The 17,293-nt window shown below is 40.7% G+C and overlaps 2 protein-coding genes across 3 annotated transcripts in view; one reads left to right on the plus strand and one right to left on the minus strand.

The window, feature by feature from the left end:
• The window catches only part of nrg2b (neuregulin 2b), a gene marked incomplete at its 5' end in the record, with an annotated part of 73,169 nt that extends 62,916 nt beyond the window's left edge, over positions 1 to 10,253 (minus strand). For both annotated transcript variants that reach the window (XM_084430113.1, XM_084430112.1), the window contains one exon: positions 9,524 to 10,253. In XM_084430113.1, the coding sequence (XP_084286239.1) occupies positions 9,524 to 9,935 (412 nt within the window). The remainder of the gene's footprint in view (positions 1 to 9,523) is intronic.
• Positions 10,254 to 13,610: 3,357 nt separating this feature from the next.
• Positions 13,611 to 14,684, plus strand: purab (purine-rich element binding protein Ab; the record flags this gene model as incomplete). The annotated part of the gene is made up of 1 exon (XM_084430395.1): positions 13,611 to 14,684. The coding sequence occupies exon 1, from the start codon at positions 13,845 to 13,847 to the stop codon at positions 14,682 to 14,684; it is 840 nt and encodes a 279-aa protein (XP_084286521.1). The 5' UTR covers positions 13,611 to 13,844.
• Between the last annotated feature and the right edge of the window lie 2,609 nt (positions 14,685 to 17,293).

Genomic DNA, 17,293 nt, shown 5'->3' on the forward strand with positions numbered 1-17,293 from the left:
AGGACAAAAATGGCGGGTTCGGCGGATTGGTCAGATCGCCTGTCAATCAAACTTCCTGCGAAGGGTCAATTCCATGGAAAACACAGCACAGACATCTGAAGGAAACTCTATCGCCCCCTTGAGTAGGGAGGTCTGTTACCGCCACAGCAACCATCTGGTAACCATTGCAGTTTATTACAGTCAGTCAACCGCCCACAAGAGGAGACCAACATGCACAGCGACAAACTAGTTCTTATTTTTATATTTGTTTTTAACAATATACTCTAAACTATATTTCAAAATATCATGTTGATAAATAGGTACCAGTGCTTTTTCAACATGCTCTCTGTGTGAAGTGTGACTTACACACCAAAAATATACTTTCCAAGTCGCTTCAGTGATGCCACGGCACTTAAGTTTGCATATGAACGGTGCAACCAGTTATATTAGGGATATGCAAAACTATATATTTTCAAGTTAGTGGATTGCCTGATCGACTAGTTGAATAATTGCTCGTGAAAAGTGGAAGCCCTGTATGGTTAGGCTGGTTTATGGTTCACCTGACCCTGAACTGATGCGTTTCTTAGGGAGCGTTAACAAAAGAAGTGGGTAAATATATTAGGACCCTATAAAATCCTATTTATTTGATCCGAAACTGCTTCATGTTTAACTTGTCTGTCATGTTTTATACAAGTCCGAAAACCGGAATTGGGCTACTTTTACATTGTTGCCGTGGGTTAAAGGTCGCTCCCCCATTTTTATGACTGAATTCTGCAATTCTGTCCATGTTTTCCACATGGCAGAAATCATAGGCCCTTACAATATAATATATGTGGTATAGGATATGCATTATGATTAAACAGAACACAGGAATCAAAAAAAGCATAAGAAAACGGAATATGGAATATTTTAATTGAAAAACAAAACTAAAAATGAAACGCTAACGTTGGGGCACGGATGAGGGTTTTGCAGTGTTAACTAACAAATAAAGCACAGCAAGCTTATTAAAGCACAAGTGCTAAAAATATCAAAGCTAAAAATACATAAGAAAAAATCTAGACCTCACTAATTGACTAGCTGAACATCCTGACCCATCCCTAGTTAATACGGCCGGCACCAAAAATACACGTCGCAGATGCAGCGTGTTTGTGAAACAGGCCCTAGTGTGATTGTCTTAGAAATGAGCTCGGCTGAGTCGACCTGCTTACCTGAGTCAATGTGTTTCTATCAGTTCATTTCAATTAGACATTCCTGACACATCTCTCAGAGCTGAGGATAGCGTGAATGAGGGCTGAACAAGAGAGAGAGAGAGAGAGAGAGAGATGGGCACAGTAAGTGATGAATAGTTGATGAGATGCTCGCAGGCAGAGCAGAAAGGGGAAAGCTATTCTCTTTTACTCTCCCTCCCTCTCTTTTTCTCGTGTGCAGCCCCCCCTCCCCCTTCAGTGCATCTGCTTTTCTCTTTCTACCACTCTCATTTGCTTACCTTCTCCCATCCCGTTCCACTCGTTTTTCCGCAATAGCATCTCTTGCGCTCGCTTTCTCTCTTTCAGTAATAACTCCCCTCCTACTTTCCTACAGATGTGTAATATCAGGAGCATGCTGGCTATATAACACACACACACACACACACACACACACACACACACACATACATATATATATATATATATATATATGTATATATATATATATATATATATATATATATATATATATATATATTACATTCATTTCCATTTCATGTGGACTCGGGCTGAACTCATGGCAGATTCATCTGATTTCAGTCTCTCTGTGTGAATGACAGTACGAGAACACTGGGCGGATAGAGAAACAGACAGATTCGCAGTGTCTTTAAAGGGATAGTTCACCCAAAAATGAACATTCTGTCATTAATTACTCACCCTCATGTTGTTCCAAACCCGTAAGACTTTCGTTCATCTTCAGAACACAAATGAAGATCTTTTTGATGAAATCTGAGAGCTTTCTGTCCCTCCATAGTTACACAACTATCACTTTGACGCTTTAAAAAGTTCATAAAGAGTTCGTAAAACTAATCCAAATCAATTGGGTGGTTTAGTCCAAATTTTCTGAAGAGACTCGATTTATATGATGAACAGATTGAATTTAGACTTTTATTCACATACAAACATTGATCGACTCACATCAGTTGTGGTAAATGGAAGCTCAAGCATGTTTGCTTGACGTGCGAGAACCAATGAGGTTCATTCCCGTGTTACGCAGCACGTTTGAGCTTCCGCAAGAGGTTCTCACAAGAGGTTATTTGTTATTGCGCATCAAGCAGATTCGGTTGAGCTTCCGTTTATGTTCACTGATCAATGTTTAAATGTGAATAAAAGCCTAAATTCAATCTGTTCATCATATAAAGCGATCGAGTCTCTTCAGAAAATTTGGACTAAACCGCTCATTTCATATGGATTAGCTTTACGATCTCTTTATGAACTTTTTTGAGCGTCAGGTAGTTGTGTGGCTGTCAATGGAGGGACAGAAAACTCTCAGATTTCATCAAAAAGATCTTCATTTGTGTTCTGAAGATGAACGAAAGTCTTACGGGTTTGGAACAACATGAGGGTGAGTAGTTAATGACAGAATTTTCATTTTTGGGTGAACTATACCTTTAAACATTGCTACAGCCAGTCATTCTTCTTTGATATGTGTTGGAATGTCTGTTTTTGTTTTGGTCTGTGTGATCCCGCCCACTGCCAATTTACCCAATAGTACTTCGACACCCCGGATTGCCAGTTGGCGGAAAACACACCGTATCCATCTTATTCCTGATGAGCTTACTGCGTTTTGGAATTATGGGTGGCACTTCCGGTTTGGGGAACTTCCATTCAAAAAGGCTGAAACGAATCATTTCAAATCATAAGGTTGCCCTACAAATAAAGCTGATTTGACTGGATGAGCTGTCAATTTTCCTTCATGATTTATTTTCAGACATCATGAGAATAACGTTATACTTGGTATTTTGAAGTGACATGTTATAACAAAGAATATCTATGGCAAGAGCTCTTTTCATTTGCTGTATTCTTTTCCTCATGATTATTTTCTTTTTTCCCTTTGCAATCCGCTGTAAAAGTATGAAAAAGGACAACATATACAGCACATTTGTGGTCTGTTCTGCCGAATTTAATTTACGATATATCCCATTAATAATTCACTGGAATGCACGAAGAATCTCTCGTTATTCTCCTCAAATCCTCAGGTCTCTTTCCAGGTTTGTTTTCACAGGTAAATGCAATTTATAATCTGACAAAATGACGGAAATCACTTTGAAATAGTTAATGAACATTTTTAATTAAGGCAACGTAAGTTACATAATACAGATACTAATACAGTGATATTTAACCCGTCCGTTATTGCTGTGGAAAGACTCGCGCTTTTGGGGTTATTAGGTCTGTTGAAATACCTTGTTGATGCTTTTACACTTTTAAATTTCCTTTTAATGTTCGATGGTTGAAGGGTGAGTAGTGTCATAGTGTTAATGTCATCTCATTGTGACACTTTTTCAACGTATTGTGTTCATAGAGCGAGCCTTTTCACTGATTGTTTACAGCTTAACGGAAGTTACACCCATAATTCGTGCAAAGCGTCATGGGGCATAGGAATAAGGTGGACTGCAGCCATGGAAGCCAGCAAGCGAACTGGGTCAGAGATCGCAGTTTCAACATGAAAGCCTCAGCATCCATCTAAAAAGCTCTATGACTAGAGGCATATTAAAACACAGATACATTAGCTTACAGTGGGGATCGTCACTTTCCATTGTCAATTGCGTTCGTTCATGTTGCGTGTTCTCAATCTGGCAACCTGCGCGAGTATCGAGTCTGAGGAGGCGGGGGAAACAACTTTCTCCAATATTTTGAATTTGGTCTGCAGTACCCATTTCAACCACTAGCTCGATATTACTTACTGCACCTTTAAAACATTTTCATTGCAAATTGTATTATCAACACTAAAAGTTGTATTCTGTTGTTAAAGCAAAAGACCTGCTATGCTGCTGTGGGACTTGCTACCGCCAACACACACACGACACACTGCTGTGAGCAAGTAAGACATGCTGCTGCTGTACAATATAGCGTACATGAATTACCCGTAGCAGATCTATACAGGTGGAGCTGGGGAAGGTCGAGGGTTTCTGAAAGCGCGCTGCAACTGCTACAGCAAATACTGACCAAGTATTTGAAGGATGAGCAGCGAGCTCATTGGCTACTGATACAGCAGGAACCAATCAGCTGTTCCCTATAGAGAATGATGTGATTGCAAGCAGATTGAGTTAACGACCTATCAGACTACGCCATCTAGAATTTTATGACTTATGAATTTTACAACTTTGTATACATTTTTCTCTCAAATTCTCATGCTGATAATATAATTTGCAATGAAAAGTGTTATTTTAAATGAGAAATATGCTAAATAAAAGCATTTCTGCATACTCACTGTACCACGCAACCCAAGCACAGTTTAACATCATGCGGATATAATTTCCTTCCTCCATCCAGTACGAAAAAATCTTTTTTTGGCGTAGTCGCAAGTTAGCGCCCGTGCACCAAACTGAAGCCACTAGACTACCGAGGAGGTTTGTGAGTATGCGTCAAGGGACTGAAGATAAACTAAGTGCTGTTCAATAATTCAGTGAATGGGTAAACTTCAACTGTCCTTCTGCAGCTTAAAGGACATTCGCTGTCTTTATAAGCTCCTTATGAAGCTCTATTGATCCTCTAGTACAGCTTCATACACTATATACACGTCAGATTAAAAAGCACCATCTTCCTCTGTACGGGCTGGTCTCCCCCGGTGGGAGATTTGCCAGCATTACCATAATCTGACCAGGAGGTGGGGCTGTTTCTGTGACGCTGCCTCTGATGTTCTGCATGTCTTCATGGCTTCAGGGCTTGTGTAGGAATGTTTAAGAGACTGCAGTGGGGGAAAAGCAATAATGTTGCGAGTATAAACGAGTCGTTGTTTGCGATGAAATTTGAAAACAACGCACAATCAATACGTTCATTAATTTCGTATCTGAGCGCCTTTGATACAGGCTGCTTTTTATCTGGCATGAACAGGCCAGCTCAACTGCTCTCGGCTTTCTGTTCTCTGTGTGTTTGAAAAAGCACATGGCGAAGTTACTGTGAAATATAAATCAGAGGCAAATGAGAGAGAAAGGAACACGGTCAGCTAAAACTCTGCACTCTGCAACCTGCATAATTCATACAAGCTCCAGATATCTTGCTCGCTCTTTCTCTCATCGCCACTGACACACAGATACACACACTATTTCTCAATCCTGTTCCTCTCTCGCAAGCACATTCAAACTACCACAGACCGTGTCTCTCTCACTTTCTGCTGCAGAGTTCAAGGTATAGCCACTTTCATCAGTCACATTCAGTTCAGTCACATTGGATTAGATGTTCACTCATACCCTGTCTGTCTGTCTCTGTAGTCTCTCTGTTTCTACATCTGCCATGTCTTTCAGTCTCAGAGCTGGATCGTGTTTCTGCGCACACCGGTCTCCATGGATCAAGACTGCTCTCATTTAATTTCTAACAAACAGCAAACAGTCAATCTGACACTTTTACACTGATTATTTCCCTAAATACCAATATTTCCCAATTATTCTATTGTAAAGGTTCCTAATTTTGTTTAGTTTCCTACATTAGGTTTACATGCATCCAAGGTCAAAAAACACTTTAATTTCATCACCTCTTTTCTCAGTGTCTGGAACGGTTCGGTCAAGGTCTCTCTAAACCCCTCCTTTCCGATATCTTCCCCTGCTCTGATTGGTCAGATGGCCCAGTCTGTTGTGATTGGTCTACCTATACAGCGCAAATCGGAAACCAAAAGCCCGTTACCATATCTGAACTTCAGCTACACAGTCACAGAGTGATACGAACAGAAACAATGGCGTTGGTTTTACTGTATCAATTCGAGCTAATCGTCCTCATCAGTGTTTCCTCAACATGTCACGAACCAAACTCTTCCAGTCCTCAGCTACATCTACAGTGTTTGAGGGTCTATGTAGACGTCCACAGGCAGCCAATGAAGACCATAGGCTGGAATTAGGCAAATTTGTTACAAAACTATGTAGAAAGCAAGACTGTAGTTACTGACGACTCTTTTCAGGCAGTTCAGAATCGGCTCTTTCTTTAGGGAGACAATAACTTCATTTAACGTGTACTTTGGTCTTTGAAATTTCGCAGGCCTTTTACATTCACAAACAGCTAGGCTATATTACACTCTACATGAAAGGTAATATCCGAAAAAGCGTAATAGCAGAATCAGTCCCTCTGATGCTTTAAATGGGTAAATCCTACCTCACATACAGTATTTCTGCATTTTTGCTCCCTGACACTTCTGTCCTCTCTTTTGCTTCCCCAAAACTTTGTAGAGTAAACAAAAGCCATTTTCCAATCATTCACGAGTCAACTCATTCATATCGGCACAGTGACACATAAAGTGAGGCAATTTCAACAGCTTGGGTATCATTTCCTCAGCAAAGAATTTATATTTATATGTCTATTATCATAAAAAAAGAATAAAAAAAAAAAAGATCTATACCAAATAATATTGAAAAATATTGTATATTTAGATCTGATTATTTTTGGTGACCATGGTGATTTATGTGTATTTATTTTTAAGCTGATATTTCTAAAACCTGCTTAAATTTGAATATGCAAACCTGTATATATTTTTATATTTGCATGTGCATTATATGTACAATATTTGACATGTTTATGCAGTCTACATTGATTTTACCCAGCATTGGTTGAGTTACTCTAAAAAAGTAATGAATTACTAATTACATCTTCAACAGTGTTATTAGCTAATTACTCTCCCTAAAAATATTGCATTATTTATTACTTTCTAAATCCCATATCAACATTGAATCAACCAGTTGAACAATACAAGGGCAGACATGAAACGACATAATTCTTTCAAATAAATAATATAAAATGGCATCAATTATTCTTGATCCGACCAATTTAAAGGGTTTCATTAAAAACATACATTTTATCAATAGATGTTAAATCCACAATTGCTTTATATAGAATTGTTCTATACAGTATTTAATAAACAAACAAATAAATCCCAAATAATCGAATCCAATGCAGCACAAACAGTAATTGGACAATGCGCGTATATCATGCCAATAACGCTGCTATTATATCTAAATATTCATTCTTATCCACAGATATATCAAATGCCTTAAATATTCTATTTAAGAGATTCTTGCCTGTTTCCTAAAACTCACCCAGGGCTGTCTGGAAAGAACAGGACAGGAAGACACAGAAATTCCTTGTAATATAATTTTAGTGTAATATTATTACTAATTTAATAATATGCCATTAGACTAAAAGAACAGACACACATGAATTAAAGAGAGAGAGAACACTTAAGGCTCTGTCTCTAGACGATGGAGTTCTTCCAACAAAAAAAGTCATAATTTGTGCATATATGTCAACTGGAGTGGAAATCACAATGAAAAAGTAAAACCACAAGGCTAATATCCAATCGGGTGCCATGCAGAACACTTCATTTCAACCACACCTACTCTGAAGGTCGCTTGACAACCATATGAACTGATTTACAAGTCAAGTTACAAGCAATTTTAAGAAATAAATCATATCTCTGCATTAAAACGGCACTATTATTTCAAAGTCACACTCTGTTCTTAAAGCACACTGAGTCGATGCTCATTTCTAATTCATAAAATGTAAATAGAAAGCATCAATAAATTAAGTCATGTTAAATAAAACATTCACCAATATGTCAGATTATAATAGGGCAGAGAAGTGTGATGCCAGAGCTTATCTGCATTTGAATGGGAATCCCTTTCTGTAGGGGCCTTGCCTCTGCCACCTGATCCCGTAACCAACCAAATCCAGCAGATTTCCCATCACGTGGTTTCGTGCTCCATGCCAACCATACGCTAACTGATATGCTGCCATCCGCATTATTTCACACACATTTCTGTCTGATGCTTCTCACCATACATAAACTTACAAGATCTCTGGGAAGGTTAGAAGCCTGCATGAATCACGGCACATCATGCTGCATTCTGTGAAATCACGTGTTTCAGATGAACATGGGCGACTCTTAGCCTGAAGATTCATGTACATTGCTTCATATTGATTGAACTCTGTGCCTGAGAGTACAGAATAATTGGTAATTTAATGCATGTCAATCTGATGGTTGTGGCAAACCGCTTTAACATTTATTCCTTTAAATATTATGGATTTTTATGTTTCTATTATTTTCGATATATCACAAGTACAACATGCAATTACAACTAACAAGACAATAAGCTAGTAATTGTAACTAGTAACATTTTTTTTCTTGAAGTTTTTGCATGCAGATTTTTAAAGCAAATTTTCACATGGAATTACGTAAAAACTCCGCTTACCTAAATTAAGTAAAATTAACAAAGAAAATAAGTAACTTTAACTTGGCCAGTAAAAGGTTGATAGGTAGTAATTTCTACTTAGTTGAAGTTTCCTTCGCAATACTTTTTACTCAAACCTTTATAACACTGAATTTAAAGCTTTTAAAGTGTATGCTTTACTAAGTAACATTTAAGTAAATAATAGTATAGACACCATACCAACATGTTGGAAATAACAGTACCTACCCACCCGAACACAGAGACCTCAATACACCATGACGGTAACATTCGATGGATCGTTTTTGAGTATGAATGTGTCACTTTGAGTAGAAAATGAACTCCAGATGTCATAAAATGTCAAGTTACTAAACCTAACAACAAAAGCAATAATAAAACAGTGTAAATACAGCTGGAAAAAAATCAACCTTATTAATTATTCAAGCCCTAGTGCATGATGGGAACACCCATCATGAAAAGTTGAGTAGGTTTTACTTCATTTTATAACATTGATATTTACACTTTAATTGCTACAAGCTTGAACTGAGTACTAATATAGAATTTACTCTTTTTAAAATACTTGTCTGAACTAACTTTTTCATGAAGAAATTACTTTTTTTCTGTAGTATTTAGGCTACTTCACCACATAATATTTTTTATCAATATACAGCTAGAATAGGTATATCGATAATTGAAGTGAACACTAAACTACAGATCCTCTTAGAAAACAATAGTAACATTGGAAGTTATATTTGCATGAAGCAAACCTCTAATTGAATAGATACTGGTCAAAATCACTTCTGTTTAGCATCTAATGAAGGAGTCAAACTGAAAAAGGTATTAGTCACTAATTAGTTCTCATTGGTTTAAAGGAATAAGCGGCTTGCCACAGATGTGGTCAATGCTTCCCTCTCTCTCTCGTGTGCTTGTGTGTGTGTGTGTGTGTGTGTGTGTGTGTACTGGTGGTGTACACCTAAATGTTTTTAACGGTGATTAGAACAATACTGCAGAGACGCCCAAACACAAGCGACCCATCTTCCCGTTCTCCTCTAGAGCAAAACGCATCATTGTGAATGTGCTGCTCTATCTGTTAACAATGAAGAGCCCCGTCCATCTGCCACCAGTCACAGTCACAGTGAATAAACTTACCGCAGTCTTCACACAATATGCTCTCCACATCTTTCTTGAGGGTCTTCTCGGTGCTGTCCAGAGGAGCAAACGACGCTTTGAATACTAAAGGCTCCTCCGTGGGGTCCATGAAAAATATATATCTGTGGTGCTTCTCCACCGCCACGCAAGGAGCCTCGGAGCCGAATTCTCCGACGGTGACGAGCTGCTCGCGCTCCAGCCCGCCGCTGTTCACCGGCCACACGTCCAGCACCTTGACATTCACACTGTAGGGCTCCACGGAGACGTTCTCGGGCAGCGAGCTCACCTCGCCTTCGATCACCACGGCCGATCGGTAAGCCTGGTCCTGCAGCGAATCCAAACTCGGGGCGTAGCAGGCGAAGGAGACCCCGATGACGAGCATGGAGAAATGCACCGGATCAAGCCTCCTCATGCCGTCTGCTGTGGCTCAGGGGCGGCCGGCGGCGCTGCTGCAGTGCTCTCGGGGCAGAAGGTGCTGGGGGACTGAGTGCGAATGGGCTTGCGCAAGTGTCCATGCCATCTGCGTGTGCTGCTTTCCCCATGCACTTGGTGACGGGGAAACACCAGCCGCTGAGGAACCGTTATCAGCCCCGGTCACTGCTGGGCTGCTGCATTCTCCTTCAACGCACAATCCCCAAACTCAATAAGCATGCATGCATAAATGACGCTCCTTTGCAGCAAGACGCTCCTCTCGCACACACTCCCTCTTTCTCTCTTTTGCTCTCTCTCTCTCAATCTATGTATCTATCCAGCCAATGTCATCGTCGAGACGCCTCGCTCGTGCACACAAAAGCGGGGATGCGAGCGAAAAGGGTCCAGAAATGCGCTCCGCCGTGCAAAACGACGCGCAGCACGCGCTGCTGTACGGCTGGGCGATGCAACAAGCGCGCGCCCTCCGCTTTTACGTGAGCAGATCTCAGCCGTCTGCTGAAAGTTCTGGCGCAAATGCACTAATGGCACGGGAGCGAGCCGGCCGGCCAGCCGTAGCAAGAAATCCCTCGAAAGCAGCCTGCCGGCGTCGCGTCGTTGCGCGAAGTAAAATGGCAGAGAAAGATTTGTGTTTATTCGCCGCGCGACATCAACTAATAGAGAAACGGCAGACGGGCCACCGCGCCAGACCGCTGACGCGATGACTAACGCTGCGAAAAGCAGCTGGAAATGCAATCGATGCCTGGTGAAAAGTGCGTTTGCCGTGATTTTCTACTCAAGAACAATCCGCATTCAGGTCACATTCACCATTTTGCCCCAAAAAGCGATCCGCCACGCGCCAAGAAGACAGATACACAGCAAACCACCGAGCATCCTATCAGCCATATTTACCCCGGCAACAGGTCCTGCGGGTATTTGCCATGTACCGAGGGCTCTAGAATAATGAGAGGAGGGGACCGGTCATTGCGCCGTCGTGACAAGTCAGACTAAATGAACGGAATGATTCGCAACAGTCTAGAGGATTGTTTTGTGCACGGTTTTGGACTGGGTTTTAACTTGAACATTAGGGTTACATCATGCGTAAATGCGTCGCGAGAGAACGAATGTGCCATTGCCGTCCTGTCCAGAGGCTGCTGTAGGGCGACATCTGCAGTCACAGCGCGAGTGTGTAATGCAATCGAGAAACGCGCTGCGAACACCTGCCTCGCTTCAGACGCACGTCAGTGTTCTTTTAACATTTGCTTTACCGGGGCAAAGACAAATAAGAATGTTCAAGATGATAGAAATTTACTTTATAACACATGAAATCTTTGTGTTCATTTTGGATTAAAAAAACAAATGGGGCCTATGTAATTTTGTATGACTCGGAAAATCCATTTATTAAAATTAAATTAAAAGGTTTATCAATCAATTAAAATGTGTTTTTATTATTAAAATTTTTCTATATTTATTTTTAATATTTGTGAGCCATTAAAGGGTTAGATCATCCAAAAATGAAAGTTATCCCATAATTTACTCACCCTCAAGCCATCCCAGGTGTATATTCTTTCAGCCGAACACAATCAGTCATATTACATAATATCCTGGCTTTTCCAAGATTTATAACGGGAGTGAATGGTACCTTAGCTTTTGAAGCCCCAAAAAAGGTAATCTATCATCATAAAAGTAATCCATACGGCTCCAGTGGGTTAATAAAGGCCTTCTGAAGCGAAGCGATGCGATGCATTTTTGTAAGAAAAATGGCAAATTTCAAGCTTTCATGCACATGTGTCGGGTCAGAGGTCACTCTTCTGCCGGAACTAGACTCGCTTATGGCCGTTACTGGAAGCCAGTGATTATAGTTTATAAAGTTATAAATATGGATATTTTTCTTACAAAAATGCATTGCATCGCTTCGCTTCAGAAGACATTTATTAACCCACTGCCTTATGGATTACTTTTATATAGATAGATAGATTACTTTTTTTGGGCTTCAAAATCTCAGACTCTATTCACTCCCATTATAAAGCTGGAAAGAGCCAGGATATTTTTTAATATAACTCTGATTGTGTTAGTGTTCGTCTGAAAGAAGAAAGTCATAAACTTCTAGGATGGCTTGAGAGGGAGTAAATTATGGGATCATTTAAATTTTTTGGGTGAACTCAATTATTTGAGCTGAACAAAACAAGCCTTTTCCACAAAAAAAAAGAGGTCAAAATAACTGTCCAGAAATTGTAATATATGGAAATTAAAAAAAATGAAGTCAATAATTTTTTTAAAGAATAATATGTATAGGCTATTTGCCAAACTTTCGGAATCCATTATTTTTATGGGACAAGACAACCATAAAACATAGAGGACTGTCATCATATAACCTTGTATAATATGTTTGAAATATAAACGATTTTAAAATGTATGCCACTGACATGAATACAAGTGTTTTCAACTAGATTTTTCTGTTATTCCTTGTCTAAAGTAAATGAAAGATACATTTCTTCTCATTTTCTACACTTACCCTAGAAGAATTAATGAGCAACAACCTGAGAACTCATTCACTCATTCATAAAGCCCACTGTCGCTGTCCGTGGTGCTGAACGGTAAATAGCTGTGCCTATGATTCCATATCATTACTATTTCTAAGTCCTGCCATTTTCCCTGTGATTATGTAATCTTAAAATGTATTCGTTTAAAACTGTATTTTGAATGGTCATATTTTTATAATAATTAATTATGCATTACATGGCCTACTAATAATGCAACAAGATATAAAAATAAAATAAAATTCATGATGGTATCTAACAGCAATAAAACACCAACATGCTGATTATTATTAATTATTTATTGTTATTCTTTTGACTCCCTCTCTCTTCATCTCTTTCGCACACATACTTATTAAACAAACGCACACGATAATATGAGAGATTATCTACATCTGATGATAAACAAACAGAAAAAAAACTTCCAAATAACTTAATGAAGAAGTTTATTGCTCTGTGCGCAATCTTAACGCTGATATGACTTTTACTAACACATTCCTGATCTGAAGAATCTCACGGACTGCAGAAATAGAGCCCCTCTACGAGATGGAGACTTCAAGATGAGCTAAAAGATGCGAAACGAAAGAGCCCATTCTGTTTGAGTGAAAGTCAATGGAGAAGTTGATGCTTCAGTAGCCTACGCTGAACAAACTGCTTTTTTTCTGAAGAAACATCCTGACACAAAATTAACTGACAGCCTGCACTCTAATCTTCGACATCAGTTTCCAACATTAGAGTCTGCTATTAAGAAAAAGTTGCAGCCTATAAAAGAAGACCATTATATGAAAGCCAGGTATATTTATACATGAATGTATCCACAAATGTTTACCGAATGTTGTAAAACACTTCATGCCAATCAAAGACGCCAGGTCTAATTGTCTTACAAGGTTTTACAGGTTTTGTTTTTGGTGAATCTTTAAAAATAGATCATTGTCACATTCGTGAGTAATATAATTTTCAAGAAAGACCTTGATATAGACTATATTTGAATTAAAGAAATCTAAAACTCTTCTATGGTGTAATACTTATAATACAACTAGACCATTTCAGAATTTCATTTATTGTAACAATCTTCGAAGACTTTTTATGGTTGTTTTTTCCCTTGTTGCTAAATGTTGTGTTAGTTGCTTACCTGATCCAAACTGGCCGTTACGCTTCGTCCAACGGACGCGCAGGTTGTCGTCTCCTCCTTCAGCAAGCGTCTCTGGCAGCAGATCTCGCGAGAGTTCGGGGGTCGCTCAGCAGCAGTCGCGTTTGCAGCAGCAGGGCTAAGGGAACGAGAGTGTGTGTGTGTGTGTGTGTGTGAGTGTGAGTGTGTGTGAGAGAGAGAGAGAGAGAGAGAGAGAGAGAGAGAAGGTACGCGGGGAGGCTGCATCATGGCGGACAGAGACAGTGGAAGTGAGCACGGTGGATTCGCCACAGGCCCCGGCGCCGGTCCGATGCAACCGGGCGCCGCATCGCGGCTCCAGCACGACACGGAGGAGCTCGCCTCGAAGCGGGTGGACATTCAGAACAAACGCTTCTATCTGGACGTGAAGCAGAACGCCAAAGGCCGCTTTCTGAAGATTGCGGAGGTCGGGGCCGGAGGAAACAAGAGCCGCCTGACTCTTTCCATGTCCGTCGCCGTGGAGTTCCGCGACTACCTGGGAGACTTCATCGAGCACTACGCCCAGCTGGGCCCCAGCAACCCCGAGATTGTGCAGGACGAGCCCAGGAGGGCGCTTAAGAGCGAGTTCCTGGTGCGGGAGAATCGAAAGTACTACATGGATCTGAAGGAGAACCAGAGGGGGCGGTTTCTCCGGATCCGCCAGACCGTCAATCGCGGGCCCGGCTTGGGAACCTCGCAAGGCCAGACTATCGCTCTTCCGGCCCAGGGACTCATCGAGTTCCGCGACGCGCTGGCCAAACTCATCGATGACTTCGGCGTGGACGAGGACCCCGCGGAGCTGCCCGAGGGCACGTCGTTGACAGTGGACAACAAGCGCTTTTTCTTCGACGTAGGATCCAACAAGTACGGCGTCTTTATGCGGGTAAGCGAGGTGAAACCCACCTATCGCAACTCCATCACCGTACCCTGCAAAGTGTGGTCCAAATTCGGCGCGACCTTCTGCAAGTACGCGGATGAGATGAAGAAGATCCAGGAGCGGAGCCGGGAGCGGAGGGCGCGCGACATGCTACCGGAGGGCCTGCAAGGGGACGACGGGGACGAGGACTAATGCATATCATATATATATATATATATATATATATATATATATATATATATATATATATATATATATATATATGTGCACACAGAACGAATGACATGATAATCAGACGTTACTGTAATATGGGATCGCTCGACACACACACACACAACCCTCACAGACTCGAACAGTTGCATCTCTTCACTCATCGCCGGAAGTTACCCACTTACCCACCATTTAACAGTAAGACGCTGCTATCGACAACATGTATGAACCGTGTCCAGGATGGTGCAGGAGTGTGTGTATATCCCGCTTTACCCACGTGTGTGACACATCCAAGCTCTAATGCACTGCGAAATCCTCTTGTTTTCCAGTACATTTTATCTATCTATCTATCTACATAGATAGATAGATAGATAGACAGATAGATGTATGTATGTTTTAAGTAAAACCCAGCCAGCAGTGTGCACAATTTTATTCAAACCACTCATGACACACAGCAAAGAATGTCAATACTGGAAACAAAAGAATATACCTGGTCCATTGTAAAATTACCCTTTCTATAAAGATGTGTCCTGTATGATAGTTGACACATGAGTGGGGTCGTTGCTTTCTAAACACTTGAGAACTGACACCTGTCAATCGTGTTTCATGTGTAAAACCTAATGACATGACATGAAAATGCTGCTGATATTCAGCATGCACACTGGGGGTTTTAAGGAGAGCTGCAAAGTGAGTGACGTACTGTAACTTGTTGCGTATTATAGCAACTGACCCCACTCTAACTTGACTTGTACAGTTCTGCTTGTCAAGTAAATTTGTTTAAAGGCTGTATTTTACTGGAAAACAAGATGGATGTTTTTTTTTTTTTTTTTTTTTTTTTTTTTTTTTCAGTGTAACTATTTCCAATGGTGCAAATTGACAAAGAGGAAGAAATATAGGAATTATTAGTGCTTACTTTTGACTTCCAGCACAAAAGCTATTCTTTAGGAACCATTTTGAACCAAAGGTTCAACATGCAAACGAACATCAGAAGTGAAGGTGCAAAGATTAGGGAGCGCTGTGTATATTTCTACACGCACTCTGTTGGAATATTCAATTTACATAAATGGACGTCACCCCTTCTGGTTCGACTTAAAAGGTGCACTCAGTCATTTTTCCATCATTTAAATGTTTTACGCTGATTGTCATCATGGGGGCCACCATGACGAGATCACATGACCGACCAAATTATCTACATAGACTTATCTTATAGGTCACTTTCATTTGCAGAATAATATAAAAGAAAATATGAATGAGTGCACCTTCAAATGCATATGAGGAAATCTAGTTGTTGTTTGCTCATTTGCCTTTTAACTCTGTACACAAAGCAAGAGATTGTTTGCACGTGTCATGCAATGTGTTCTTCGGTAGCCGCACAGCGAAGGCATTGCTAAAACGACCGGTAGACGTTTGTTCCTGTTAAAAACGAACCCTGTTGCACCATGCCCACTGACATTTGGGCAGATGGTTTCATTGAAGTGCTAACTTAGATATACAAACTATGATTTTGTGAATCAGATGTACTTAGATCCTTATGAAATTGCCCACGTTTTCTGTGGGAATTTTTCTTTGTTTTGTTTTTTGGGATGGGGTGGGGGAGGGGGGGGGGGGGGGGGGGGCTACTCAAACAGAAGTTGTCCACTAGTGTGACTTGCGATAATACCTGCGCGGAGCATCCTCTACAACGTCAAAAAAACAACTCTGGTGCCTTATATTCTCCACACGTTTACATGCTTTACGTGTCCGATCATTTTCTTTCTGATCGCTGTTTGTCTTTCTTTGTCGTTCGGGGTCACAACGGCATTGTTGCTGTACCACTCGTGGTGCTTCTTCGATGACTTCTTCGACAAGCCAATCAAAGAAAGAGGCTCACGGGGCTCTCGGCCCTCCACGTTGCCGGGAAAAGAACGATGATGTCATAAACAGCGCTGACGTAAACATGGACGTGCTACGTTCACGTCGTCTCGTAATTACTTAAATCCTACAAGTCGTTTTCATGGCAGCACTCAATGCCAAAACCGATCCATGTGCGGTTTTGTCATTGATGGCAAAATTTCCAAATTATGACAAAGACGCAAACTGGATTTGTCAGAAATGCGTAGTAATTCCGACACGATGTGAATACAGCAGTAGTCACCTAAAGGCGGTGGGGGTCTGCTCCTTGTAAAAAAAAAAAAAAAAGATAATGAAAAAATTAACAGGTAAAAAAAAAAAAAAAAGCTGCGTAAAAAACAAACAAACAAAAAAAACAGCGTTATAAGGTTGTGAAATGTTTCTTGCTACAGCCCAGCGTTATGCTAATGTAGGCCTATATTAGTAGACTTACGGCCGAGGCAGTAGCCTGTATGAATTTTTTGTATGGTGCTAATATCCCCGTTCGTGGGATTTTCTTCTGCCGGTCTTACTTATCAGTTGCTGAATTCGTTTGTTGTCAACCTCGTCACATCGCACCTTGAGATCTTACTTTTCTCATTAAAGTTACAGTGCTAACACTTCAGTATCGTGTGCAATATATTGTAGGCTGCGTGCCAATGGCGGTGTTGCGCAAACTTCAGTCCCCCCTGTAGGTTCAGGCCCCCCTTTGGACCCCCAAA

Source organism: Rutilus rutilus (genome assembly GCF_951802725.1).
Source record: "Rutilus rutilus genome assembly, chromosome: 14".
Classification (NCBI taxonomy): Eukaryota; Metazoa; Chordata; class Actinopteri; order Cypriniformes; family Leuciscidae; genus Rutilus; species Rutilus rutilus.